Here is a 25,792-nt window from a genome sequence, read left to right as displayed (position 1 = left end):
TCACTCCCTTGGTTCAACACGGCAGATGTCGAGTCCAGCAACACGTCAACCAGGTTGTACGGGATCCATGGCAACTCCGGTTTCGTGCTCGAAAGTTGCGACTGGAGGCTGAACACCGACTTGGTGTTTCCTCCACGCATAGTTGCGTCATCTGGCAAAAGACCCTTTACCAATTGCAAGCCTTCAATCAACAGCCCGTGTTTCAGATAAAGTCGCAACAGTTTAGCTGGATTGCCAGACGTAGAGCTGGACAACCGCTTGTTCAGCCACAAAGGCAACTTGAGTTTGCGTCCTTGTTGTTGCCAGAAATCCAACACCGTCTCGGCTGCAATTTCGTATTGCTCTAACGATGCAACATTGCTCAACAACGTCTCAAGAAGTTCCCACAACAAATCACTGTCCGCACGTGAGATGGAAGACGCGGGGTGTTCGCTGGCAACACAATAGCGAGCCAACGACTTGGTGAGGCCACACAGGCTCGTCGAGGTGCGACTGGCAATGTCCGCGGCCATCTCGATAGAGCGCACACCAGCTCTCCGACGTTCGGCCAGCGTCGTGTTTCCATTGTGGCAACTACTATGCACAGCGTCCACCAGCAGTGCAATCACTTCGTCGCCCTCCATCGTACTCAAGAGCACACTCTCCGAGTGTCCCAGTGCCAATAAACGCAGCTTACCGTCCAATACAGCCAGCTCCCGACGCATATCTTCAAGCGTAACAACACTAAGAGAGGGTGTCGACCTGCTGTCTTCGGGAGTGTCCAACGCAGGACGTTTGAGCTCTTCTGTGTGTAGTTTTCGCACCAACCAGCGGTTCTTAACAGGCAGTGCTCTTAACGCGTGACAAGCAGCATTCAGAGCGTTACGCTGAGCCTCAAGCGCAGCCTTGGACGTAGATACTGCCAGGCGTAGTCGAAGCGCAAGCGCGTACAGCGAAGACGCCGCATTGGCCGGTTGTTGCTTGCGCATGTAGAAAGTGAACAGCAAGTTGTAGTATCGCACGGCACTGGCATCCAAGCCATCGCCTTGAACAACCGTAGCATTCGCAGCTTGCCACAGAATATACTTCTCCACATGCGACTCCAACGACCCCCATTGCAACTCGCAGATAAGTTCCAGATGGCCATAACGGAACAACTCTTTGACCAGGTAATTGACACACTCACTCGCTGTACCGTCAGCATCTGCAGCCTCCGCACCGAATGCTGCCGACAGCTCCGCAGTGTGCATCAGCGCCAGATGTGCGTCTCGATATAGCCGCTCCTCCACGGAGTACTTAAACACGTTCACCCAAATGAACGACTGCACCGCGAAGCTTTGCCCGCCGTCATGATGCGCCAAGTGACTCAATGCCTGCGTAGCCACAGTCCACAAGAAGCCCAGCAACTGATCGTAATGACCACGAGGCACCGTCTCCTTCAACAGCCCCACGACGTCGTAAATGAACTGCTCCAACTCCTTCTCAGACAGCGAATGTCTGTGCTTCCTCTCCAAGAAAAAGTTGGATAGACAGATACTGAAGCAGCGGATCGCTTGCTGAAAGCACCAACGTGCATGGTCGCGAGCGTCTTTATCGTCGTGAGCGCGCGAAGCAGCCTCTTGACCTTCACAGGCCAGACTCTCCGCGATCGAGCGCACATACTGATGCACTTGTTCCGTATGTTGCGAGCTCGCAACGTCGCCCTTGTTACCACCGTGTAGACTAATGTCACTGAGGTTACAACAGAACATAGCGCGCAGTAAGCGGAACTGCTGTCGCTTCTGGAGAAACCTCACCAACGCGTCGTTAGGCTGAGAGACGTACTGCAGGAGCTCGCGCGTAAATGTCGCCAATACGCCGTGTGCTTCTTCACTACGCACATTGTTACTAGCACTGGCAAGTTGGAGGACGGACAGAGCGCGCTTGAACTTGTCTGACCGATTGAGCTTCTTGTTGACGTCTAGAAGGAACATCTGAAGCAGCGGCGGCATCAGTGATCCAGACGACGTGGTAGACGCATCCGTGTCTGCAACCGGCTGCGTGATACATTGACTGGCTACCCATCGACTGAGTCTCCAGCGTTGATACACTGTGATCGATTTCGGCAGATACACACGCACGATCTGGCTCAAGGTAGCCGAGCTCAGGAAAGCTGGTCGAGTGTCCACTAGATACGCCAGGAAGAGCACAACACGAAGCGATTGGAGGCACATTTCGTCGATGGTCCGTGACGCCACCTGGTCGAACGCAAAGCACATTTCGTGGCCAGCAAAGAAGGCTCTGGAGGTCGAATAGTAATCCGTCGACGTGGCAGCATCAGCCATGACGAAATCGTCCTTATCGTCGCTCATTTCGTCGTCGGAATCGCGTTCTCGCTTGGGTGACGACGGCTTGTAAGCCCCTGCGCCACGCCACAGTTCGAGCGGGAACAAGTGCTCCACCAGGTCTTTGAACACTTGGTCTTGGAAGGCGGCATCGCCTCCCAGAAGCTTACTGAGACGAAGAATACAGCGCGTAAGAACCAGCTCAGCACTGAGAACTTGTCCGGTAACAGCAGTACTAGCAATAAAGTTGGGATTCAAGCCGAGACGCACGCAATGACGTGCCAACGCCACGAAGGACTCCACCTTCCAGTCGGACGCTACGTCAGCGACTTCACGATGGATAAACGACTGGAAACTCTGGCTCGGGAACGCGTCAAACACCGGAAGAACTTCGGCAACCAGGTCAGCCACACACTCGCCGGTTGTTGAGCCTTGCTCCGCTTGTGGGACGAACGCAGCAGTGATGGATGGCGCAGATGGGAACAACAACGACACGCGGTTACGACGCAGCATCACTGGCGCGCCGGGAAGAAGCGCGTTCGTCGTGGTAGCGAAGCCTATCGGCACATTCTCGCAGCGCCAGTGCTTGGTGCATAGCGCGATGAGCTCCTTCCACACTCTAATACGCAACACACTGGGAGCTGTTCCACTACGCACAGCAGCTGCTCCAGCCGCATCAACACACCGGCTTGACACTAGACGCACCAGCACGTCCTTGTACTTAGGCGCACGGTGAGCAAACGGCGACTGCGAGCTGACTCCACCGACACTACCATTCTGTGCCTCCACGATCGCATTAGACAGGTTCTGTCTCGAGAATCGACCCGGTACAAGTATTCTTTCTGCAAAAAAGTCGTCAATAAGCGTCAACACGCCTTCTTCCTTGAGATCAAACAGCCAATTGCTGTCTTCGACTTGGTATTGCTGCATCTGCACGTCCAAACTACTAACAGGTTGGCCGAGAATACGTCTAGGACCTGTAAGAGCCATCGGGTTCGGATGGATGTACACTTCGTCGCCATCCAACGACCGCCACGACGAGAAGAGGAAGTTTTTATCCACAGCAAAGTCCACCATCTTCAGTCCTCGCTTCGCTTTCAGCTCCGGAGACTGGACAGTGAACACTCTGGCTGTATCCAACGCAAGCTCCTCGCCCCCTCCAGCACTCGACGCAGCAGCAGACTGCACGTCTCCTCTTAGCAAATAAATCTCCGACGAGTGAGCTGCCGTCGTGTCCAGATGCACCAACAATCTGCAATTATCTGACTCTGTGGCCGACAATGCAACCACTTTGGCATGTGTAGCGTACACTCCGACGCCACTGGACCCGTCATCACCATCCAGATCCTCGTCATTCCAACCAGCGTCCTCGTTATCGTCCTCAGATGTCTGACAAGTCACTAGAGACCGCAGCTGCTGTCGTCCTAGACACGACTGAGAGCCAATACTCCACACTCGAAGCACACAGTCAGCTGACACCGTGACAACACACACGTCCTTGTCATCCTCTTCTTCCTCTGCTTCGATCTCGAAGCACGTCATGGCTACCACCGCCGCTCCGACCTTTTTCCGCTCGGTATCGTCCCCAATTCCCTTTAATTTAGCCGTCGTAGATCTGATAAGTCCGTGCCAGATCCAACTGACCATTGACTCGTCTGAGAACACAAATTCCTGCACTTTTTTCGCGTCACTGGGCAGTCCAAAGTTCACGCCAAGGACGCGCCCACTGTCTGTGCCTAGTACTAAATTGTACTCGTTCACCCACAGTGCGACTGTCAAGATCTCGTTGCTGTGTAGCGTCTGCATCACGTCACAGCGACTGCGTGTGGCTGGTGTTGGCTCGGGAAAGGCCTTGGTATTGGCTTGCGAGAAGATACTGAGACCGGTATCTCTCGGTACGGAGTAAGTAAACCGGTGGATGGTTCCAGCGTGGGTTACGACGTTGATAGTGACTGCATCGTCTTCCCAGCTTTCGACCGCGAACACTCCTGTGCTCACAACGGGAGCGGGGAACTCCAAGCGGACGCCATTTTGCTTTAGCGTCGTGTTTAAACTCCATTCACGCAGTAAAACCACGTTTTTCAGCACACGCCAGCACACAAAGCGATCACGTAAAGTCTCGTTCTGGAAGTAAAAGCTCCCGGAGCCGCTGCATTCCAATGCGCGTACTAGAAGGAATAGAAAGGAGCGTTAGAAATGACATTTAAAATAGTCGTTGGAGGGATCGTACCACGCGCAAAACTCTTGGGTGGCTGTGAGCGCACAGATGGACTCGAGATGACGAAGCTCGGCAGCGTAGACAGCTCAGACGTGACGCCCTCGTCGTCCTCGAAGCACGCGAACTGCGCCTCCTGTAGCAGCGGACGCATGGCGATACCTTAATGGTGTTTGGTGGAGGCGAGATCCCGAATAAGTACGATATTATGGGATACGATCTGATTCTGATGGTATCTACTTTTGGTCCGACCAAAATGGATCAAAATTTAGCCGAGATCCTTTAGTCAAGGCTTCACTATCGGAGCCGCTACAGATCACCATGATGGACGCGTTGCGCGCACAGAAGCAGAAGCTGCTGGACCCGGAGAGTGGCCAGCCGACGGAAGGATCGCCCGGACCAAATAACAGCTTCTGGCTGTGCCCGAGTCTGTCGTACCAGGAGCGTGTGATCGGCTGCGTCACATGCTTCTTGTTGGGCTTCTTGCTGTCGTTAGGCTCGACCTTCCGACTGGCTAAACTGGCGCATGGTAATCCGGCTCCATTCGCTATTGCGTACACTATCGGCAACATTCTGTCCATCTGCTGCACGACCTTTTTCGTGGGACCATGGAAACAGATACAAACCATGTTCCACTCCAAGCGTCGCTACTCGGCCGTTGTCTACGTCGTCTTCATCTTCGTGACGCTGCTACTGTGCTTCTCACATCACGTGCACCATCGACTGTTCTTCGTGCTGATCTCGGTGATTATTCAGTTCATGGCACTCGTCTGGTACACACTTTCGTACGTCCCCTACGGTCGCAGCATTGCTAAGAGCTGCTGCAAACGCACACTCGGCTTGGCTTCTGACGACGACGTGTAAGCCAAACCGATATTAACGATGAAGTCATCTACTTGGTGGGTTGTTATAAGTCAAATGAAAGAAATGTAGGATGGCAAAACAGTAATGTCTTTTGGTTTCTCTGTTGCATTGTAGCTGGATTAATCCGTTTTGGCTCTTGTATTGGGATTCTGCTTTTGCTTATCACCGTCTGCCACTTGCGTGTGCTTGAGGTTGTTGGCTTCGATGATGAACCAGTTGATGGAGACTGTGAGTCCCACGACAAGGAAAAGCAGCACGAACACATGGAACGAGTCCTCCAGCTCCGTGTAGATGACTGCCAACATCACGAAGAACAGCAGCGCCAGCACCACATTCAGCACGATCAAGAACTCGCGACTTCCTGGCCGCAGCACATTCTGCAGCGCACTCGCCATCGATGACGACAAAGAGATCTGTATCCGCGTTAGAAATTTGTAGATTGTAGAAACGAAGGCAAGAGTCGTAACCAGGGGTATGTAACTTTTCACTCCTGAAAAGTCCCGCCAATCACCAGCATGGATAGACTCTGGCCAGAACCCGGATTAAAGTGGGTAGAAGAGTGTTATGAAGTGGCTGGGTAATGGGTTTTCTTACCCTTACCGCTTTACCCTTTGTATGTTACTGGTGCTCAAAAGCCTTCAGTAAAACATTAAGTAATCCTGGGCTATCCTCTGTCCAATCGAAAGCGACTCGGGTTATGGGCTATTGATTGTCGGGTCAAGGGGGTGGGTGGGTGGGTAACCCCGGGGCACAAAACCCCCTGAACATGGACATCTCAAAGCTGCTGAACGCGGTCGAGCCTATCGACGCCACTCTCGAGAGCAACCACCCAACGACGTGGGAGGGACTTGGACATACACTTGAGAACCCTTCGTCTCCGACTGAAGCAGACATCCTGACCATCAACCGCTTTTTATGGCGATCGTACAAGCCAAGCGGGTCAAACCTGACCCCACTGTTGAAGATACACCCCATGTCAAGGAACGCGAAATACCCAAATGGAACTGCAACCAGATCCGAACCAAGATCCGCAACTTCCTAGCCACCAAAGAGCTAACACGGTCAGCGTTTCTAGGCCTCCTCCACATTGAACCGACCGATTTCCGGGAGTTCATGCGCTTGACCGGCGGAGAGGTCAACTCAACGTATATTGGTGCGACTATTTTCTTCGATCGGTACGAAAAAAGAGAGAAAGAGAAACTAAAGGCTATGGAGCCCAAGGACAGAAAACGCAAAGCAGCTGAGCAAAAGGAAGTAAGAACAAAAAGATCGAAAGATGGAGCTGAGTTTCTGAAGAGGATTGAAGAGGTGGAGCTGCCAGATATTGACGACGATGGCACTGTGCCAGTGTTCGACGACTGCGACGACATCCGAAACAAAATAAACTGTTTCTTGGGAGAAGGAATAGTGACAAAAGCGGCTTTTCTTCGAGCACTAGGCGATGTGAACAGCAACAGTTTGCGAAGCTATATGAACTTAAGGCGTGGTGCCAGCTCTGGCGCATCCAACGTCGTGTACCGTACAGCCTATGTGTTCTTCGAGAAGAAACGTATTCTGGAGGGCAAGCCAAAGTCAGTCAAGCGTCTGGCAAACGAGGATCTACAGGGCCCTGACGGTTTTCCTTTGGATCATAGTCCGAATTGGCATTTTATCGAGAAAGTATTAAATGGCTACTAAGTGACGATTAAGGGAGGTAGCAACCAGAGGCAACACCATGCATAGTAAAATTGTGAAGGGGTCACTTAGTAGTCCAATATTCATTTCGATAACTTATGCAGCTGGCCTTTTGCACCCTATTAATAGCCACTGCTGAGACCGCTGCATGTAATTTCAAAAGCTCGGAAGCGTTATTGTTATTTTTTTTAGGAACCCACCTTTCTTTTGGTGCTTGCTGACGTATTTTACCGGTACAAATAGTTTTACCCTGTCAGCATTATTTTAGAAGATTGAAAATATATTAAAGGCACCACTTCAGTACTCCTAAAATAGACCTTCAAAGTCGGGTAAGGCCGGGTACCCGATAATCATAGATCCCAACAAACACGACACACAGTTCATTCGACGTAGTTCGTAACGACTTAAGAGAATACGCTGTATTTTGCAAATGACTACCACCGTATAAAGAAGCAGGAAGAAAACCCAGGACATTGAGGGTAATAGCAAGATCATAAAGAATGAGACATGGAGCCTCCAAAGCTCTGACGTTGCCATACCCACTGCAATCAAGGCGCTTCCCACGCCAGCACAGAACGCTATCTTTTTGTAGTGGTGGCTTAACAGATCAAGCCTTGCCCATTCACCGGACGATGTTGATTGGTAGACATCGTCGAGCTGGCACAGGATAAGAACAGTAGGATATAGGTTACGAAACCAACGCAGCCAACCGAGCGGCCGCTGAGATCACTTAGACATCTAACTAAGAGTCAACAACAGAGCTTTGGTTTGCCTGGAAGCGCCAGCTTCCTTTGTAGTGTTCCGAAACCTACTACAAAGATATCTTTAGTTGCGGGTTGAGCAACACCGATTGAACGAGAAGAAGCATGACGACGACACCGAAGAACAGTGGTGGGGACCAGAAGACTTACCTATCAACGGACGAGCGGATCAAAAGCAGCCTGGGGCAAGGAGGAGATCCACGAATGGAATCGACGACGAGCGACCAGGCCGCACGAGTGCCACATCCCATCTTCGCGATTGTGAACCCACCCAGGGTGTCCTCCATGGCGCGAGAAGCGCTCATGGAGTGGCTAAAACTGAGAAAGGAGTACGAAGAGTACACCCGAGACCGCTGCAAAGACGGAAAAGAAGAAGTTTCTGCAGTGATGAAGAGCGTCAAGAGTTCTTTTGACGCCAACGTGTTGGAGACCTTGTGCGAAGTGTGTTGGGGCGTGGATCAGAGCAGTACAACCGATGACTTTATGTTAGAAAAGAATCACGAAGTAACCGACAGCTTCCAAAACCAAGAGTTACCTGACGTGAAGGAACTGTTTCGCGAGGAGTTGCACATGAACATGAACAACACAGCCATCGACGCGAGAGTAATTGAATACTTTCACCTATGTAACTCGTTGATAAAAAAACACGGGTTTTCAGGTTTCTTTGAGGAAGATCGAGGTATCAAAGAGAAATGCAAGCTCATTATCAACTCGCTTCCTAAAGGGTTGAAGAGCAAGGTTCAGAATGAGCTTGTGTACCGTGTTCCGGAAGCGAAGGGCGATATCCGTAAATTGTACGAGCTCATCCGTGTAAAAACGAAGGAGCAAGCAATTGAAGAACGAGCTTTGAAGAAAGCGAATTCATCGCACAATAAGCACCAACGGAAAGAACACAGTGCCCCGACGGGTCACCACCAGCACAAACGACGAGAAGGATAACCGGACGGTTAAGAAAGCGAAGCAAGAGAAGGACACAGAGCGGTCCCAGCAGAAAGGTGGTCGGTCTGGCCGTGCTGTCACCAAAGGAGTGCCAAAAGATGTATACGTCTACTGTGGTGGCGCACACTATCTGTTCAAATGCCCCACGGCTACCCCAGCTGAGCGTGAAAAACTGCTCGCGGATCGAAAAAAAAGACAGCACAGGAGATTCAGACAGCCAAGGGAGGCACCGCTAAACTGAAACGAATTGGAGAATGTTTTCCCAAGCAGGATCGAGTTGTTGTACTGGAAGATGAGGTGGTGATTTCCTTTGCATTGACAGTGGAGCAGACCGATGCTGTTTAGATGAGAGCTGTTTTGATCGATTGCAAAATGTGAAACCGGACATCGTGCGTGTCAAGCTGGATGAACCTTTAACGTGCACGATGGCACATCCGTTTGTGTAAATTGGTCTGTAAAACTGAATGTGAGGTTGCGAACCATTGCTGGGAGTGTCCATGTTGCTGAGCCGGTTGAGTGTCTTATCATTACCGGTGACTCCGACTACAAACCTATGAACACACTAGTAGAAGCAATAGTCGGAATCATGCCTGACCTACAGACGGATTTGGAAGCAGTCAAAGGAGCCAAGTGTTTTGAAATTTTTGATTTTAACAAAGGCTACTGGCAAATATCACTTGCAGAAGAATGTCAAGAGACGATATCATACATGACGCATCAGAAGGTGTACACCCCGAGGCGCGTTTCGCAAGGATGTACAGATGCTGCGCTTTTCTTCCAATCTACAATTGAGAAGTGTCTCGAGGAGCTTCTCCACCGTCATCTCCTGGTTTGGATAGATGATTTGTTGTTGTTCGCGGACGACATCCGTACCTACTCGGTAAAGTTGGAGAGGCTATTCGAGCTACTAGATTTCTTCGGTTTTAAGCTGAGTGTTAAGACGTCTAGGCTATTCCAGAGTGAAGTACGGTGGTGTGGGAAGATTATTTCAGGCTCTAGTGTGCGTCATGATCCAGAGCGTGTGCGCTCGTTGCAGAACCTCCCATATCCGAGAACGGCTGGTGAATTGCAGCAATTTCTGTGTGCAACAAACTGGATGCGTGAAAGTTTGATAGACTACGCTAGGAGAGCAAGACCACTCCAAGATGCACTAGATGCAGCGTTAGTCAGCGCCACGAAACGTTCGAAACGAATTGCAGCTGGATTTGCAATTTGTTTGACCGCTGAACAACGAACGGCCTACGATGAAATAAAACTACTGCTGGAGCAAAGTGTTACATTCGCTTTTCCTTAGGAAAACGCGACTATGTGTGTGATGACTGACGCTAGTGATGTTGGTTGGAGACTCATAGTAACCCAAGTTAGCGACTGGAAAGCCGGTGAGCCAGTACACCACCAGCAACACCAGCTTCTCACATGCTTGAGCGGAACATTTACAGGCTCACAGTGCCATTGGAGTATAATCGAAAAGGAACCTTACCCCATAGTTTGTGCGTGCAATAGACTGAGCTACTTGCTGTTGCGACCTGGCGGGTTTAAGCTGTACTGTGACCATAGAAACCTAATCTATGTGTTTGCACCTGGCGTGAAGATAAAAAAAACATATTCGTGGTAAACTACTGAGGTGGGCAACAAAAATTGCTGAGTATCGATATGAAATTGAACACATCGACGGAGAATCGAATGTTTGGACTGATATGGTATCTCGCTGGGCTGGAAATCATGTGCAAGAAGGACACCTACGGGTGGTAACACTTCGAAAGAGGCCTACAACCTCGACTTCTTGCGCGGCTCCTCTAAGAAAACGAACTCGACGGAGGGGCAAAGTTGCAGAACGTGAGTCTGTACCTACTCCTACGCTACCTCAAAGCTCTATCAGACCTTTAAATGACCCAAAGTTCGAATGGCCGACCCACGCTGCCATACTTGAGGCACAAGCGAGGCAAAAGGTACGACGGCCGAAAGGAGCCAACTGTAGCGATGAGGAATGGTGGTACATTAACGACAAATTATGGGTACCAGACAAAGAGGAGGATTTAATCCAACGCATATTGGTTGTCGCCCATTGTGGACCGCAGGGACAACGGGGGCGTGATGCCACAACTGAGTCAATTAGGAAGTTTGCTTACCTGGTCCGCCTTCGAGCGCGGGTGGAGAAATTCCTATCGGTTTTTCTATTGTGCCATCACGTCAAGGGTGGTAAGATGATCCAAAGACCATGGGGGGAACATATCGAACTAACGAACGAAATGCTGCAATTCATTGGGATTACCTATCGCTTGGTGATAGCTTTGCTGGTGACAGTTATCTATTGGTACTAAAAGATGAAGCGACACATTATTGTGAGCTGACACCATGGCTAAGTCCTACTAGTACAGTTGCCGTAGAAGCCATTCTCGCATGGCACAGTCGTTTTGGCATACCGCCTTTGTGGATTAGCGATCAAGGGTCGCATTTCAAGAATGCAGTGGTGGCGGAAGTTTGTCGGCGTTTGAAGTCACGGCAAGAGTTCACGGTTGCATACTCGCCGTGGATAAACGGCAGCATTGAGCGTGCAAATCGCGACATTGTGCAGGTGCTACGAGCACTTTGCCTCGAATACGAGGTGGACACTCATGATTGGACATTTTTTGTTTTCAATACTGCAAGGAAATTTAAATCATACACCTGTCCCGTCGCTGAGAAACAAAGCTCCGGTCGAATTATTTTGTGGACTACCGCTTCCATCTCCCCTAGATTTTTGTGTGGATACCAAACAGAAGAAAATACTGGCATTACCTGAGCAGCCGGAGGACATTTGTGACGGGGTCACACAGCACCTTGCGCTAGAGGAAGTTATCTTCCGAGAGTATACAAACTCTCAGTGAACGGCAGTTCACAGGTCCCCTCTTTAATTAAAGAGAGCGAAGTGACCTAAATAAGGTAGATTGTAAACTGAGTATATTTATAGGTAGGTTAAGTTTGTGGTTAATACAAACTATCAGTTACCTATAGAAATGCAATGTCATTTAACCAATGGATGACCTTGGTACCTTGTACCAAATATTCCGGAGTATGACATGTCATACTCCTGAAGTGTGAAGTGTCACACTTCATGTAACCAGGGTACACTTAGTGCTACGTACCCCGTTACAACATTGAACCGTGGCTTGCAGCAATGAAGTCTAGTATTCTTGCAATGCACAAACCGATGATTGCTGCACGTGATCAACAGACAGAGCGCAACCAGCGGCGTCACCAACACGCACAGCGACCAAATTTCGACGTGGGTGATTACGTGTTGAGGTCAAGGGTGGACCATAAGCACCAAGAAAAACTAATAGTTACATGGATAGGAACGTATCAGATTACGCGAGCGGACGTACACTCTTTCGTGGTACGACATCTAGTGGGAGGGGAGGGGACGGACGTTCACCCCTCGCGCTTGAAGTTTAATGCCGACAACTCGTTGCACATCACTGAGGAAATACGTGAGCAGGTAGCTGCTCAGGGTCAAATCCTTGCAGTTAATGAGCTTCTAGACTACGAATGAAATTCTCAAAAGAAGGACTACGACATTCTCGCTAACTGGAAAGGTTTGGAGCCAATCGAAGACTCATGGGAGTCTGCCAAATCTCTAGCAAAGGACATACCGGCACTTCTGAATCAGTCTGCAACATCGCGTGAAGATGTACGACTCGAACGTCACATCGGCAGACTGACAACGTAGTGCATGCCTTTGATTTGAACCAAGTGACAAGGCTGCAGACATGATGACCGCAATTTGAGCTCTGATTCTGATTCTGAAGATGGGTCAAAATTTATTTTCCGACAATTATATTTTCAACAATATTCCAAGCACCTGACGGACTGGGCAAAGGCTTGGGTGGGCGGTGTAGTGGTGGCTTAACAGATCAAGCCTTGCCCATTCACCGGACGATGTTGATTGGTAGACATCGTCGAGCTGGCACAGGATAAGAACAATAGGATATAGGTTACGAAACCAACGCAGCCAACCGAGCGGCCGCTGAGATCACTTAGGCATCTAACTAAGAACCAACAACAGAGCTTTGGTTTGCCTGGAAGCGCCAGCTTCCTTTGTAGTGCTCCGAAACCTACTACACTTTTGCCTCGAAGATATCGCTGGTACTCCAAGCCAAGGACCAAGAAGTTCTGCCATCACAAAACTTAATGTGGCTCCAAGCATACCCACACGAGGCCAAAGCCGTAATTCTCCTTCCACCCTGCCATTAGATCTTGTAGCGGAATGCTTTCTAGACAACAGTCATCATTGTTACCAGCGGTGGGGCTATGATCAGCAAGATTACACGAGCGAGTGACGTTTTTCGAGTGAACTCCGCTAGCGATAGTGTACGCTCAATAGAGTATATGCCACCACAACGGATGAACTGCAGGGTATTCATGCACTTAAAATTTTGTTCCATACACAATGAAGAGTTAATTCGTAGGTTCGTAGTTTCGTACGTAGTAAGCTTTTGGGGTGCGTTCGCGTGAGCCTAATGAAAGATATTCATGCAGGTGATTAAGGGTCCCAAGTACTTAAGTGTCGATACATGTACCTGCCCCTCGATGTGATCTCAGGCTTCAAGAGCGTCTTCGTGTAGACTGTCTACGAAATACCCGCTCTTCTGTTGCTACCAGCTTTCAAGATCGTCTCGAGAAAAATCCTTGCGTGTCTGGGCTCCCACAAATGGGATATCATACCGGAAGAAGTGGTATGTACGTTGATTTTTTTGATACGCTGTACTTGGCTATCTGCATGCCGAGTCTGCCAATCGCTTCTCTGGGGATAGTACTGGCTGTCGATATTGGCCAGACAGCAATCGATCTTGTAGAACTCTATCAACGCACGCATATTATTCTTCTCCGTCTTCGCAAGGTTGCCAATATTGAAGACGATGGAGATAACCGCTGTCCGATTGCTGCGCTACAATCCTGATATCCGGGGGTCACGTTGCGGTCTTGTATTCCTCATGATTTATCGCACGATGAAAGGGTTCTGTTGGAGAAGCTGGAGGAGTATTCAGCTACTTTGGCGGCTACTAGTAAGGGTGTTGGATATTCTGTCCAAAACGAGTCCCAACTTTGTCCAAATTATCCAAAACAAAATTGCTGTTTTGGAGTTAAATTACCATATTTATCCAAAATCTGTCCAAAACATATGCGTTATTTTATAAATTATGGATCTAAATCTTACCTTTTTGCTAGTAAAAGTAAGGCTATAACGGTTGGCGTGTAGTGCGTTCTCAAGCTAGGACATTACTTCATTCAGGCATTTCCAAAATGCTGCACGAAGGGAAGGAGTATGTGATTAGGACAACGAACAAAGTTACTGGCACCATCTACTACAACTGCCGTCATTTTCGACAAGGCTGCCTTGCAAAGCTGATTTCGAAAAGAGAACACGTACGCGCTCGCGGTGAGCACAGCTGCGAGAATTTACTGCCGAAACAAGTCGTGGATGTGCGGTGTGAAATGCGTCAGCAGCTCCAGCGAGCGGCTCTAGAATCAGCGTCTGAAGCTCCATCAATGGTGTGGAAGCGTGTCCGCTCAGCATTGAACAACTTACACAAAGGAAGCACGCTGAGCGCCATCCCAAAATTGCAAGGTGTCAGCATTGTCAAAAATACCCGCAAGGGTATGGGTTGCGATATGCTACACTCGCTCGACAAGACCGAGGCGCGCTGGCTCAGCGACTCGGACAAACGCTCCTTTGTGAGGTTTAACACTGGGTTCTCTGTCAAGAATAAGGAGCGCCGTATCGGAGGATTTGGGCACCCAGATCTAGTCCTCTTGCTACGAAACCCAGCAATTCCGATCTTCATCGACGGCACCTTTAAAATGGTGCCGAAACCGTTCGTACAATGCCTTATTGTAATGCTGCTGGACGCTACTGCTAACTTGTACGTTCCGGCAATGTACGTACTCCTTCAAGGACGAGACAACGACACCTATCTGGACGGATTGACGATGATTATCGTTGCTACGAACCGCCGACTAGAACCCGCCAGCGCTACGTGCGACTTTGAGCTCGCGTTGATCAACGCTGTGGTCGACCAGCTCCCGAAAGTGCATATTGTGGGGGTGTTTGTTTCATTGGAAACAAGCACTGCGCCGCCACATGCTGGATCAGGACCTAACAAGGGATCAGGTGAAGGATGCAATGACCCCCGGCAAGCTCGACATTTTGACCACCATTCCTGCAGATGAAATCGACGACAAGGTGCGCATATTTTTATTTTCTTATCGTTTGAAATTTTAACTTTTTTGTTATTGACACTTTTGACACTTCAATTCTGACGTTATGATCTTGTATGACGTTGTAATTTTTTTAACCAGGGGGTCCGGTATGTGCGAAGTCTGATTAGCGAAGAGGGCTCTAAGGGCAAGTGGGATCGGTTTTGGCGATATTTTCGCAAGACGTGGATGGGGCGCTTTGATTCCAGCTTGTGGAACGTCAATAGCATGATGGTTGGTGGGATTGGCATCACAAACAGGACCAATAACCCGCTCGAAAAGTACAACCGCGACTTCGGTGAGAAATTTGGGCATGGAGCTCATCCAAGCTTACTGGCGTTCATGGAGACAGCTAAAGCCGAGGCACTAGGTTACGTGAACCGCAAGCATGACATCAAGCTGGGAATTCAAACAGCGCCTCGCCACGCTGAAGCTGTCGTCACTCAGGTCCCAGACGACTACATGAACTTCATGTAAACAGTTTGAACATCTTTTGGACAGCTCAAATAGCTTTTGGACAGTTTGGACAGTCCTGAAAAAATATACAAAACAATCTTTTAGTTTATTAAATCCGTCATTTATCAATTGGACAATTTGGACAAAGTTGGACTCGTTTTGGACAGAATATCTCCTTCCCTAGTAAGCTTGTTAAGGCAGCAATTCCCGGTCGTAATCACGCCAATATTGCTGGTGCGCCCTATCCAGCATTTGCTATGCCATCACGCAAGCACTATCTCGCTAGTGAGCTCGAAAGGGAATCGCATGAACACTGTAAGATACCGAATGCCGACAGCTCAGACGTTCTCGAGGAGATCTTTAAAGTTCTTTTCACTACAGAATGCCTCATTCTAACTGAGTATGTGGAGATCATTGTCCCTGTCCTCTATAGCACATTCATTTTTGCAATGACCTATTTGCCAAGCGCTCAGTATCACTTGGGCGTGACTCGCGGGAATGTTGCTACAGTGGTGACAAGAAATCTCATCTATGCAATGCTGGAGCTTCTTTCATTCGTACTACTAGCAGCTGTCATGAAGCGGAATTGTGGCATCGACGCGGTTTTTCAGCTAGCTTTTGTACTGCAAACGCAAATTGTAAGGATTGCACACGCAACCTTGCGTCTGCCCCGCTTGCCTGCAGCAAGCGAATCTACTTTGTGTGAGCGAATTCCTCCGTCCGAGCGGAGCTACTGGGTGCTACCTGTATGACCGCGAATCTGATGGAGAAGGCGCGTGATTATTCTCCCTACTACTCTTCAAGATTCAAGATCGTCCTGTGGTGTGCTAGTTATATCAAAGAAGTAGCGTATGAGGCCCAAGATTCAGTGGCGGACTCCTTTACTGCCTCGCACTGTAGCCAGAGATCCAAGTCTTAGTCTTAAACTGAATTCACTTTCAAATTTGCCTCGAAGGCCTCACTTCCACTTCTTACACTACCAGTCTACCCAGCTTCACTCGTCCGCACCCTCCAGCAACCTCCAATTCCTTCCAGCTCGCCGTGTCACAACCCAACATTTCGTAGCACTTGTTGGTCAGTAGCTGAAGGAAGTGTGGACCACACTACATCGGACACCACTTCGTACCGAGCTTGGTGTGGTGCACACGGAAAACGCAAGTTGCAGTAAGGGTTGCGCTGAGCTCCGTGCCCGCAGTGCTTTGTGAAGCAAGCCCCTGGAAAAAGAAGTAGCGTTGTGCCACCGTGCCCGCCTACAGAGCTGTGCTGGAAGCCCTCTGAGCGTCTGAAATCAGGATGGACGCAAATGTAGCTGCCCAATTTTTGGCAGAAGTGTCCTCAGTCCTGCACAAGCAGCAGGAGCTGATGGAAAAGATCTAAGGTAAGCCACCTGCTGAGCGTAGGGTGGAAGGCATCAGTATGCCGCACTATGGTGGATCGCTTGATGAAAGCCTAGAGCTTTTCCTGGATCAAGCCAGGTTGTTCTTTGAAGATAAGAACATAGACTACAGGCATGATGATAACCGCAAGCGTGTACTCGCTATCACGGTCTCTAACTTAACCGGACAAGCGGCTGCGTGGTATGTCACACAGCAACATGAAATCGCGGACATCACAGCGCTCGCTGCGGCTCTGCGCCGCGAGTTCATCCCGCCTGATCTACAAGAGCGTCTGCGCGACTCTCTGTACCAGCTAAAACAGCGTGAGCGTCGTGACCTCGCCAAATATGTCACTAAGTACCGACAGCTAATCAGTCGTGTCAAAGACATGGGCGAGCTTGATAAGATCACGCTTTTCACGCGCGGTCTCGTGTCACAGACACGAGCCGAGGTTGTGTATCGTCGGTGCAGCACTGTGCACCAAGCTATTAACGTGGCTATAGAGTACGAGCGTGCACACCCTATCCAGTTGCATGGACCCCGCGGGTTTTCCCGATCGGCAGCTCAACGAACCCGGGCCACGAATAATTGTGGATTTGGTGGATTTGCTAGAAACCCGAATCCGTTTTTGACTCGTGAGTCACAACTCGAACCCATGGATATAGGGTTCAGTCGAATGGTCTCAAGGGATGAGTGCCAAAGATGCAAACTGTGCTTCTTCTGTAAGGAGCCAGGTCACCGCATGGCACAGTGTCAGAAGCGCATCGGCCAACGTGTACCTGCTCGTCAGCCTCAGCGACAACAGCAGAGCTACCAGCATCAACGCGATCGACGTTCGACCCGGAGCAACAGAAAATTTCTACGGCCTCCAATCATCGCGTAAATGCCTACGAAGAGAAGGAGCAAGACACTGAGACTGAGTTGGTTCGAGCATTTGACAATCGATGCGGCAGACTTTGGTGGAGGCACTACGGAAGATGATGTGAGTCGGTTCCACCAGCTGCTGGTTAAGAAGGGCAGGGTGAACGGTCACGCTGTAAAGGTGTTGTTGGACAGTGGTGCTGACCACAACGTCATTCGCCAAGGCCTAGCAGCGGAAGTAGGGCGGCGCAAGAAGGCGGTGGCAGAACGTTTTGACGGTACGACTACGGCACCGCAATGGATCAATGAAGTCAATACGGACATGCAATTGGAGGGTTACGTTCTAACGAATATGCTGTTTTCGGAGTGGAGCTTACCTGCGACCCACGACGCTATTTTAGGCAAGCCGCGGTTCTCGCGATTTAACCCGGTCATCAACTGGCGCACGCACGAGGTAACGCTTGATTTTGGCCTATTAAATCCAGAATGGTTGATTGAGCAAGACGAGCTCCTATTTGTAGTCATGGAGAAAGGTCAAGCCGCCGGTCGCACGGAGTGCAACGCTGATGACTTGCGCAGGGTAGCAGAGCGGAGCGACGACGACTATAATGGCAACAATGCGGTGGTATCAAGTCTAACAGCTAAAACGGTGCGTCAGGCTGTCGATTCTCTATCTCCTGCTATCAGCCAATTACTGCAAGACTACGATGACTGCTTTCCAGACGAGCTGCCCAATGAGCTGCCCGTATCGCGTACGGTTGCGTTCTCTCTGACAATGAAATCAGACGCGCGCCCAAGCTCACGCGCCCCATTTCGCCTGTCCAAGACCGGGCAAGACGCGCTGAAACTCTTTGTGGACGAGCTACTACGCAAGCAGTGGATCGAGGTCTCAGACTCGCCGTGGGTATCCAGTATTTTTGCTGTACCAAAGAAAGACCCAACGACAGGCAAAGCCCCATCGCGCGCGGAATGGCTTGTTCGGAAAATGCTTCGCTACCGGTGCGTTGGGTTGTGGATTACCGGTATGTGAGCTCACAGACCGAAATTCCCAAAATCCCGCTGCCCAGAGTTGAAGAGTTATTTGATCGGATGGAGGGATGTCGCTTTTTCTCTACGCTGGATCTAGCTCAAGGCTAATTTCAAATGCTGGTGGAGCCTGCGTCGCAAGTATATACGGCGTTCAGGACCGAGACAGAGACTTACCAGTGGTGCGTCGCCCCCATGGGATTGAGTGGAATGCCAGGCGTATGGTCAAGACTAATGCGCTTACTCTTTGGGGGTTTCGATTTTGTGGTAGTTTACTTGGACGACCTGTGTATATTCTCGAGGACGGAGCCGGAACATATCGCTCATTTAGCAGCCGTGTTCGAGGTCTTGCGCTCGCAGAAGCTGTATGCTCGCCTCTCCAAGTGTCAGTTCAGCTGCGCCATGGTGAACTTCTTAGGACACACAGTATCTGCACAAGGTCGGCATGCTGACGAACACAAGGCACGCGCTATCGAGCAGTGGCCGGTTCCTACGTCTGCAAAGGAGCTGCAAAGTTTTCTGGGCTTATGTGGCTATTATCGACGCTTCATTGGTCGATTTGCGAATATTGTTCTTCCTCTCAGCGACTTACTGAAGAGCGAGGTGGCATGGACCTGGACAGACTCTCAGCAGCATGCCTTCCTACACTTGAAGGCAGCCTTGCAGCAGGCACCAGTGCTTGCTCTCCCCAACTACTCTCTACGATTTGTGGCTACCACGGATGCATCCGGATTTTGCTGTGGCGCGGTACTATCGCAAGTTCAAGATGGCATTGACCACCCAGTTGCATTTCTGTCGAAAAAACTGTCAAGACACGAAGTAAACTGGCCTACGCACGAGAAAGAGCTGTTTGCGATCTATTTAGCACTCGGGAAATGGCGTCACTATCTCTACGGGACGGAATTTGATGTGTTTACGGACAATTCAGCGTGCAAGTGGTTTCTAACTCATCCCAACGTATCGGGTAAGTTGGCGCGTTGGTTGGACTTCTTCGGTCAATTTTCGTTTGTACTTCACCATGTCAAAGGATCAAGCAACGTGGTGGCGGATGCACTATCACGGCTTGAGACCAAGCCTGATCGCTCTGTGCCCGTTACACCGAGCGTCTCAGCTTCACGTCTGGCGGTACACATGTGCACAACGTCGCGCACACCTCACACGATCTCGACTATGGCACTAGGAAACCTATCAGAACGTGACCTCGGTCTGCTTTGGGGGACAGCCGATTATTTGAGGGGAGGAGTAGCTGCTGTACACAGAGTCGGTGTTCCACAAGCTGTTACCACGATAAAGTCGTCGCAGCTAACAATGGTCACAGTGCAGCTCGACGAAACTACCAAGAGAACGTTTCTTAGAGGTTATCGTCGGGACCCTACTATAAGGACATCATCAGGTCGTCGGCGCCAGCGCTGCAGGTCGTTTCCAACATTGGCACAGTGCGCAAGCTGGACGGATTGCTGTTCGTAGTGGCGTCTGGCGCGTCTCTGTGTACCAGCTGGTCAAGCGCTTCGTACGACATTCATCGCAGAAGCGCACGACGGACCAGTGGCAGCGCATGCAGGAATTCGTCGAACGCAGCAGAAATTATCGCTATGGTACTTTTGGCCTTCATTGGAGCAAGATGTAAAAGCCTATGTACAGAGTTGCCCCACGTGCGCACGCTTCAAGTCCAGCACTCTTTGCAAGAATGGACGCCTCATGCCACTACCTGTGCCATCAGAACGTTGGGAGGTCGTCGGAATAGATTTCGTGACCGGTTTACCTGTTTCCAAGGGTTATGATGCCATTATGGTAGCTGTCGACTTGCTTAGCAAACGAGCTCGATATGTACCCACTTACACGACGGCCACCGCAGCGGACACGGCTCAACTGTTTTTCGATATGGTTATTCGCAATCACGGGCTACCTACCGCTATTGTGAGTGATCGAGACCCCAAGTTCACGAGCTCATTGTTAATGGAGCTAATGAAGGTTCTTGGAGTCAAGCTCCGGATGACGACTTCGTACAGGGCCCAGGCGGACGGGCAGGTTGAGAGACAAAATCGCGTGCTCGAAGATGCTCTTCGTTGCATGGTGTCACTACAAGGTGCTAATTGGGTTGATGTTCTTGGAGCGGTGGAGTACGCGCATGCGATGTTGGTCAGCGCGTCTACAAAGATGTCGCCATTTGAGATCGATACTGGTCGTGTAGCACGATCTCCGATGGGTACGGCCCATAGTCGAAACAACTACGTGCATAACTTTGCCGATGAACGCAAGCGCATTGTGGCCCTGGCGCAACGGAACCTTCGTGACGCCCAAGAATGACAACAGCAGCAGTACGATCGGAAACGTAACACGGTGGAGTTTGCCGAAGGTAATTTGGTATACTTGGCTACAAGAAATTTGCCACTGGCTCACGCCACTACTGGGACCAGACTAGACAAAGACAAGCTCGCTCTAAAGTATGTTGGCCCTTTTCACATTATCAAAATGATCAACAAGAATGTCGCTCGCCTGATATTACCCCAAACCATGAGTCGTCTACACGACTCATTCAACGTTGACGTTCTCCGTCACTACGTGCCGTCTCCGGACCGATTGGCAGATCGTCTGCTTCCCAAGGTGTCGCCCGTGCATTTTGCGGCTGGAAATGAAGACGAGGGGCTCCATATTCCGGAAGTGCTACTAAAACGACGTATTCAGTGCCGCCAACCAGAGTTTCTGGTCAAGTGGAAGGATCTGGACGAAGACGAGAGCACTTGGGAGCGCGAACGAGACATTAAACATGTCATGCATTGAAATGCACTTCTGCGCAGCTTTCGCGAGTCCCAGCGTCAAGTCCGCCGTGGGAGGATGTAAGGATGGCAAGCGAATCTACTTTGTGTGAACGAATACCTCCGTCCGAACGGAGCTACTGGGTGCTACTGTATGACCGCGAATCTGATGGAGAAGGCGCGTGATTATTCTCCCTACTACTCTTCAAGATTCAAGATCGTCCTGTGGTGTGCTATTTATATCAAAGAAGTAGCGTATGAGGCCCAAGATTCAGTGGCGGACTCCTTTACTGCCTCGCAGTGTAGGCAGAGATCCAAGTCTTAGTCTTAAACTGAATTCACTTTCAAATTTGCCTCGAAGGCCTCACTTCCACTTCTTACACTACCGGTCTACCCAGCTTCACTCGTCCGCACCCTCCAGCAACCTCCAATTCCTTCCAGCTCGCCGTGTCAGAACCCAACACGAATGCAGTTCATTTTGTCAAAGCTGATGCTGTGGATGATGTTCACATTATCCTTTCGAATTGCACACTTCGGTACGCTCAGTTTTTCTTTCTGTTTACTCTGATCACCGCTGTAGGTGCCGATTTTCCGTGTAGGTTTGACTGGCTCACGAATGATTGTAAAGATTTATCATGTGGGCTTCGCGTTAGATTTTCTGAGCAAGGTACTTGAAAATAAATAAATTAACGACTAATGTGGTCCTTGGTCAGGACCATACTGTACTCAGTGAAGTGATCCCCGCAGCTCAGATTGCATTAATTAGTACATGTATGACCCCACAGTGCTTCGAGCTTCAGTACATTATTGAATATGCAGACCACTACATGTAGCGATATACCACTGTTGATGCTTTAAGCAGCACAACTCGAAAAGGGCACAGCTGACGTCAGCAATGCTCTGAGTAGTGTATTTACGCCGGCAAATGCTCAGGTACCAAAAACAGTTTGCCTGTCAAGTTTATCAGGTCGAAGCTGCTCACTCCCGAATTTGCTTCGTCAGCAGCATGTGTTTTGGTCTCTTCCAACTTTCAAGATCTTCAAAATGGCCCACGACCGCGAGTTCCCTAAAGACTTCATGTGGGGTGCTGCCACGGCCGCGTACGTGGAGCTAAAGAGGGCGGACGCGGTGCCAGTATTTGGGATGCGTTCTCTCACACGCCTGGGAAAACGTACAAGGGCCAAACGGGTGACATTGCAATCGACCATTTCCACCGCTATAGGGAGGACGTCGCGCTCATGAAGCGAACCGGTCTCAAGGGTTATCGATTTTCATTGTCCTGGTCTCGGATCATCCCCGCCGGTGTAGGTAAAGTGAACGAGGAAGGTGTAAATTTCTACAACCGACTGATTGATGAGCTATTGGCGAATGATATCACCCCGTACGTGACACTTTACCATTGGGACTTGCCACTGGCACTACAAACGGAATTCGATGGGTGGCTGGGCAACGGCACATAAATGCAAAATGCTTTTGTCGCCTACGCTCGCGTGTGCTTCGAGCACTTTGGTGATCGAGTGAAGAACTGGATCACACTCAACGAGCCTTGGGTGCACTGTGTCATGGGACTTGCTTTGGGAGTACACGCTCCTGGACGCAAGCACAATGCTCACATTGAGCCGTATAAGTGTGGTCACAACCTGCTCATTGCACACTCGCGTGCTGTTGATGTGTACCGTAAGGAGTTCCAGAAGCGGAAGAAGTTTTTCCGTACTAAAAGCGTCCTAAACGTCCTAACTTGTCCTAATACCTACTGTCATAAATTACGGTATTGGCACAAAACTTCGGCATGGGTTATAGGATCGTTAGGACAGTTAGGACAGTTAGGACAGTTAGGACAAATACGAAAGTTGTAAGGCTACACTACCCATGCCAACGAGAGATATCTTATGGCTTACAGAATGCAGAATGCTACTCAAACGCCATGGATTCCCCGGGGACTTCAACGTCCACAGACCGCGCATGAGCAGGAGCGCTCTGTCGATCATGCTTGATGTCGTCCAGCAATTTTATGTAGGAATGTGCCTGCAGCTTCAATGAAGACGAGAATACTTGGCTATGTGTTTCTGCATGATTGGTTCCCGTTAACTTTTAAAAACCTCAATCCCAAGTTTGACTCAAAATAGGTTTTAACTTAGCTATGTGTTTCTGCATGATTGGTTCCCGTTAACTTTTAAAAACCTCAATCCCAAGTTTGACTCAAAATAGGTTTTATGATATGTCCTAAATTTCCGACTAAAATACCGGTTTTTAATTTTGGACAGTATTAGGATTGCAATATTTTTCCGGATTTAGAACCTTTTTAGGATACATTTTGCAATCTATGCCAGTAATTTACGACGTATTTTAGGATTTTGTAGGACAGTTAGGTACATGAAATTCGACACCCCGGAATCAACAAGGTGGACAGATCGGTGTCACGTTGAGTGCTGATTGGCGTCTGCCTGGCCCCACCGATGATCCTACAGAGATGAAGGCGAACATTGCAGCTGCAGAGCGCTCCATTGCGTTCCATCTCGGGTGGCTCGCGGATCCTATTTACAAGGGTGACTACCCGCAGATCATGAAGGACAGACTGGGAGATCGCCTACCCGTATTCACTGAGGAACAAAAAAAGCTGTTGAAAGGAAGCTCAGATTTCTTCGGGTTGAACAATTACTCGTCAGCGTTTGCCAAGCCATCGGACACCTATAAGACTGGCGAGTTGCCTCCAAGTGACAACACCGGATCATTCTTCCAGGACGAAGGTGTGACCTCTTATGAAGACCCATCGTGGGAACCAACTGCTGCAATGTGGAACTTTGTGACCCCGTGGGGGCTCAAGAAGCTCTGTGTGCACATCAGCCAGACGTACCAGTCTAAGAACGGCATTATCATCACCGAGAACGGATCATCGTGGCCGGACCAATCGAAGGACGAAGGTATCAAAGACGTGAAGCGTATTGACTTCTTCGAGCAATACCTCACTGGGGTTCATGAAGCTATTCAAGAGGGTGCTGATGTTCGTGGATACGGTCGCTCTTCGACAACTACGAATGGGCTGGAGGATTCAACATCCGTTTTGGACTTATTTGGGTGGACTTTGATACTCAGAAACGTACGCTCAAGGACTCTGCGTCATGGTACCACGACACGATCGCCAAGAATGGCTTCCAGTCGAACTACTCCGATATTGATGCGATCCCATGATTGTTCCTCTATTTTTAGGACTTCCGAATTTAGCGCATCAAGCTCGATTCCACTTTTGTTTTATATTTGTGTCTTCGCCAAAAGCTTAGAAGTTTGGTCATCTTGGGTTTTTAGCAGCAATGACAACGCCATCTCGCGATGGTGGCTTCAGCGATCTAAGCTTCATTTCTGTAGGTGATCCATACGACCAGAAGAAAGCCAAGGAACGAGGTCTGGGAGGTGACTTTAAGCCATTCCTCACCTGTCCTCCGAAAAAGGGCCAGCTTGCTGCTACTTTTGGTCCCGGTTTCCCGAAATACGATCCACTTGGCGGTGAGTACGCAGAGCAATACAAACTTGAAGCTCGACGTCGACTTGAGAACACGAAACAGTTTGTCAAGCCGATGGGATTCTCGTATTCAAACCCGTCCCAGAACCATACTGGGTCTGGCGACTACTACGGCGCATTCGGGAAATATGAACGTGACGAAGACGATATCAAGAAAGCGGCTGAGGAGAATGCAGCACCGAAACCCAATCCAAAAGACAAACAGTTCGAAAGGAAGAATGTGCTTACAAACCCGGGGCGTCGAGGCACTTTCGGGTATGCTGGTACTTTGATCGGCGGGAGTCTTACTGCCATGGACGCTGACTTCGGGTCGGAACGACGAGCTACTAAGATCCTCGAAGCTAAGCACAAAGCAGCGATTGGTGACCGCAAGCCCTTTAAGTCTACTACTGAAGGAGTCGATTTCTTCGACAGTCACGAACACGTTGCAGCGTCACGTGTAATGGGGTGGGATGATCAGTGTCTGGCTAAGCCGCCAGGTGCACAAGAGCTTATGAACCCCAAGGAGCGTGCAGCAGCTCGAGCTCTAACGTACAAAGTCTGGAAGCCCAATCATCCGATTAAAATAGGAGAAGAAGGCACGTTCGAGAAGTTTCCAGAGAGACTACCAGAGCCATACGACGAAGCCATCGTGAATCGTGCCATGCTACCCAATCGCCGTAACCCCGTCAAGATAGCGACCAAGGACTTGCCCAGCTCACTACGCGAGCGTAGGGCATTTAAACCCGGTGGTGGGCCAAAGACCAAGCTGACTCGAGGCACCTGTCTGCTAGGTATTTCAAAGCACCACGTTTAACGCTCTCTTAA

The 25,792-nt window shown here is 49.8% G+C and overlaps 7 protein-coding genes across 7 annotated transcripts in view; 5 read left to right on the top strand and 2 right to left on the bottom strand.

Annotated features, from left to right (window-relative positions):
• Positions 1–210, top strand: part of PITG_18245 (uncharacterized protein) — a gene marked incomplete at both ends in the record, with an annotated part of 1,596 nt that extends 1,386 nt beyond the window's left edge. The window contains one exon of the mRNA XM_002997826.1: positions 26–210. Coding sequence (XP_002997872.1) covers positions 26–210 — 185 coding nt within the window. The remainder of the gene's footprint in view (positions 1–25) is intronic.
• A 394-nt stretch (positions 211–604) lies between these two features.
• PITG_18244 (uncharacterized protein) lies at positions 605–4,672 on the bottom strand (the record flags this gene model as incomplete). Its single annotated transcript, XM_002997825.1, has 3 exons — positions 605–627; positions 677–4,471; positions 4,534–4,672. The coding sequence occupies 3 exons, from the start codon at positions 4,670–4,672 to the stop codon at positions 605–607; spliced, it is 3,957 nt and encodes a 1,318-aa protein (XP_002997871.1).
• A 165-nt stretch (positions 4,673–4,837) lies between these two features.
• On the top strand, positions 4,838–5,404 carry PITG_18243 (uncharacterized protein; the record flags this gene model as incomplete). The annotated part of the gene is made up of 1 exon (XM_002997824.1): positions 4,838–5,404. One exon carries the CDS (start codon positions 4,840–4,842, stop codon positions 5,380–5,382), a length of 543 nt encoding a protein of 180 aa, XP_002997870.1.
• Positions 5,405–5,474: 70 nt separating this feature from the next.
• Positions 5,475–5,800, bottom strand: PITG_18242 (uncharacterized protein; the record flags this gene model as incomplete). Its single annotated transcript, XM_002997823.1, has 1 exon — positions 5,475–5,800. The coding sequence occupies one exon, from the start codon at positions 5,775–5,777 to the stop codon at positions 5,502–5,504; it is 276 nt and encodes a 91-aa protein (XP_002997869.1).
• A 497-nt stretch (positions 5,801–6,297) lies between these two features.
• PITG_18241 (uncharacterized protein) lies at positions 6,298–7,059 on the top strand (the record flags this gene model as incomplete). Its single annotated transcript, XM_002997822.1, has 2 exons — positions 6,298–6,557; positions 6,876–7,059. The coding sequence occupies 2 exons, from the start codon at positions 6,298–6,300 to the stop codon at positions 7,057–7,059; spliced, it is 444 nt and encodes a 147-aa protein (XP_002997868.1).
• Positions 7,060–7,806: 747 nt separating this feature from the next.
• PITG_23344 (cleavage induced hypothetical protein) lies at positions 7,807–8,756 on the top strand (the record flags this gene model as incomplete). Its single annotated transcript, XM_002997821.1, has 1 exon — positions 7,807–8,756. One exon carries the CDS (start codon positions 7,923–7,925, stop codon positions 8,754–8,756), a length of 834 nt encoding a protein of 277 aa, XP_002997867.1.
• Positions 8,757–24,776: 16,020 nt separating this feature from the next.
• PITG_18238 (uncharacterized protein) lies at positions 24,777–25,781 on the top strand (the record flags this gene model as incomplete). Its single annotated transcript, XM_002997820.1, has 1 exon — positions 24,777–25,781. The coding sequence occupies one exon, from the start codon at positions 24,777–24,779 to the stop codon at positions 25,779–25,781; it is 1,005 nt and encodes a 334-aa protein (XP_002997866.1).
• Positions 25,782–25,792: the final 11 nt, after the last annotated feature.

Source organism: Phytophthora infestans, genomic scaffold (assembly GCF_000142945.1).
Source record: "Phytophthora infestans T30-4 supercont1.66 genomic scaffold, whole genome shotgun sequence".
Taxonomy (NCBI): domain Eukaryota; phylum Oomycota; class Peronosporomycetes; order Peronosporales; family Peronosporaceae; genus Phytophthora; species Phytophthora infestans.
Note: the sequence above shows the minus strand (reverse complement) of the source record. Positions and strands in the feature narration are given on the sequence as shown.